Here is a 1562-nt window from a genome sequence, read left to right as displayed (position 1 = left end):
TCTTGAAAGCTACCTTGTTCTCCATTACAATCGACTTATAGTTCATAGTAGAATGTGAGTGGCTGCTCTCGGAGTTACAGGAGTCTATCAGGAGTCGGTCTCCTAGGGTCTACATTACCTATTCCTAAGGATCTATATTCCTCTATTTAGAGTAAGTAGTAGCTAACGTGAATTATTAATTCTACAGCACGAGTATCTAATACCAATAAAGTGGGATGAACGCCATCGAAGTCATAGGAGACCCATCCTTTAACATCAACTATCACCACCGCGGCTATTGATGATGATGATGATACTCTATCATTGAAACATCATACATACTGTATTTGTAACACAACTCCATTGAATAGGTACCACTACTATTGATATAGAAGCAGAATATTGACCGATAATAGATTGATAGTCATTTTGTTTGTCATTATCCTACCCCCTCTCCTACAACATACATCTAGTATATCGGGATGATGTGCATGATGATGATGATAGTGGTCATTGCTTATTCGAATACTGCTTATAGCGATGCTTGGGTCCAACCTAATGGTGGTAGTGGTACGAATGTCATTGGGTTGTTGCTCCTTGTGGTAGACAATGTTGGTAATCATTACACTACCTGTGATTCTTGTTGTTGTTGTTGTTGATGACTATTATTATCATCTTCATCTCTCTCATCTCGTGAACCTCGTCGACTCGAATGATGATGACGACGATACATCCCTTGTACTGATGATGATGATGATGATGATCTTGTACGCCTCCTATTCTTTCTATCATCATCATCATCATCATCATCACGTCGACGACGACGAGGAGGAGATGATGGAGATGATGATGCTCTCTTGTGTCGTCTAACCCTCTCCCCCTTCTCCTCCTCCTCTACTCTGTGTTCCTTTATATCTAATGATGATGATGATGATGATGAATGCGATAACGAAATGGATGGAGATACGAATCTACCTCCATCCACCGCATGATTGTCTGGAGATAATTCTTTATCATCCCCACTACTCTTGTGTGCCAATCGAATCTAATGATGATGGTGATAATAATAGTGACGATAGTATAAGTAGTATAAGTAGTAGTAGTAGTAGTAGTAGTAGTAGTAGTATGGCTATACTACTACTAATACTACTAATACTACATTAATAATATTGCCATCTATCTGAGCATGATCAAGATGATATATAGCATCTTTAGCGGCCTCTTTATTTGGTAATGTAATATGAGCATATCCTTTAGGGAGATTAACTTTATCATCTATAGCAAGATGAACATCAATAACTTCAGCAAAAGTACCTGATTCGTATTATTATGTCACTTATACTATTATTCATTAATACTACCGAATATCTCATAAAGATGGTCTTCATTAATATTACGTGTGAGATTGGATACGTGTAGAATAGTAGTTAATGATGATGAAGGAATACGACCTAATAATGAATATAATCCAAAAATGATAGTGGTATACTACTACTAGTACTACCTTCTTTATTATTCTGACCCCTATCCATTTTAGTATTACTGCCTCTACTCCTACTCCTACTATATCTTTTATTGGTGTT

At 37.1% G+C, this 1562-nt stretch overlaps 1 protein-coding gene across 1 annotated transcript; it reads right to left on the bottom strand.

Annotated features, from left to right (window-relative positions):
• Positions 1–378: 378 nt before the first annotated feature.
• Positions 379–1562, bottom strand: Pmar_PMAR014756 (RNA-binding protein with serine-rich domain, putative; the record flags this gene model as incomplete). Its single annotated transcript, XM_002769327.1, has 6 exons — positions 379–534; positions 611–894; positions 955–1024; positions 1139–1293; positions 1341–1430; positions 1484–1562. Coding segments are annotated over 6 exons (723 nt in total), but the record flags the coding sequence as incomplete, so codon positions are not given.

This window comes from Perkinsus marinus (genome assembly GCF_000006405.1).
Source record: "Perkinsus marinus ATCC 50983 genomic scaffold scf_1104296966006, whole genome shotgun sequence".
Lineage (NCBI taxonomy): Eukaryota > Perkinsozoa > Perkinsida > Perkinsidae > Perkinsus > Perkinsus marinus.
Note: the sequence above shows the minus strand (reverse complement) of the source record. Positions and strands in the feature narration are given on the sequence as shown.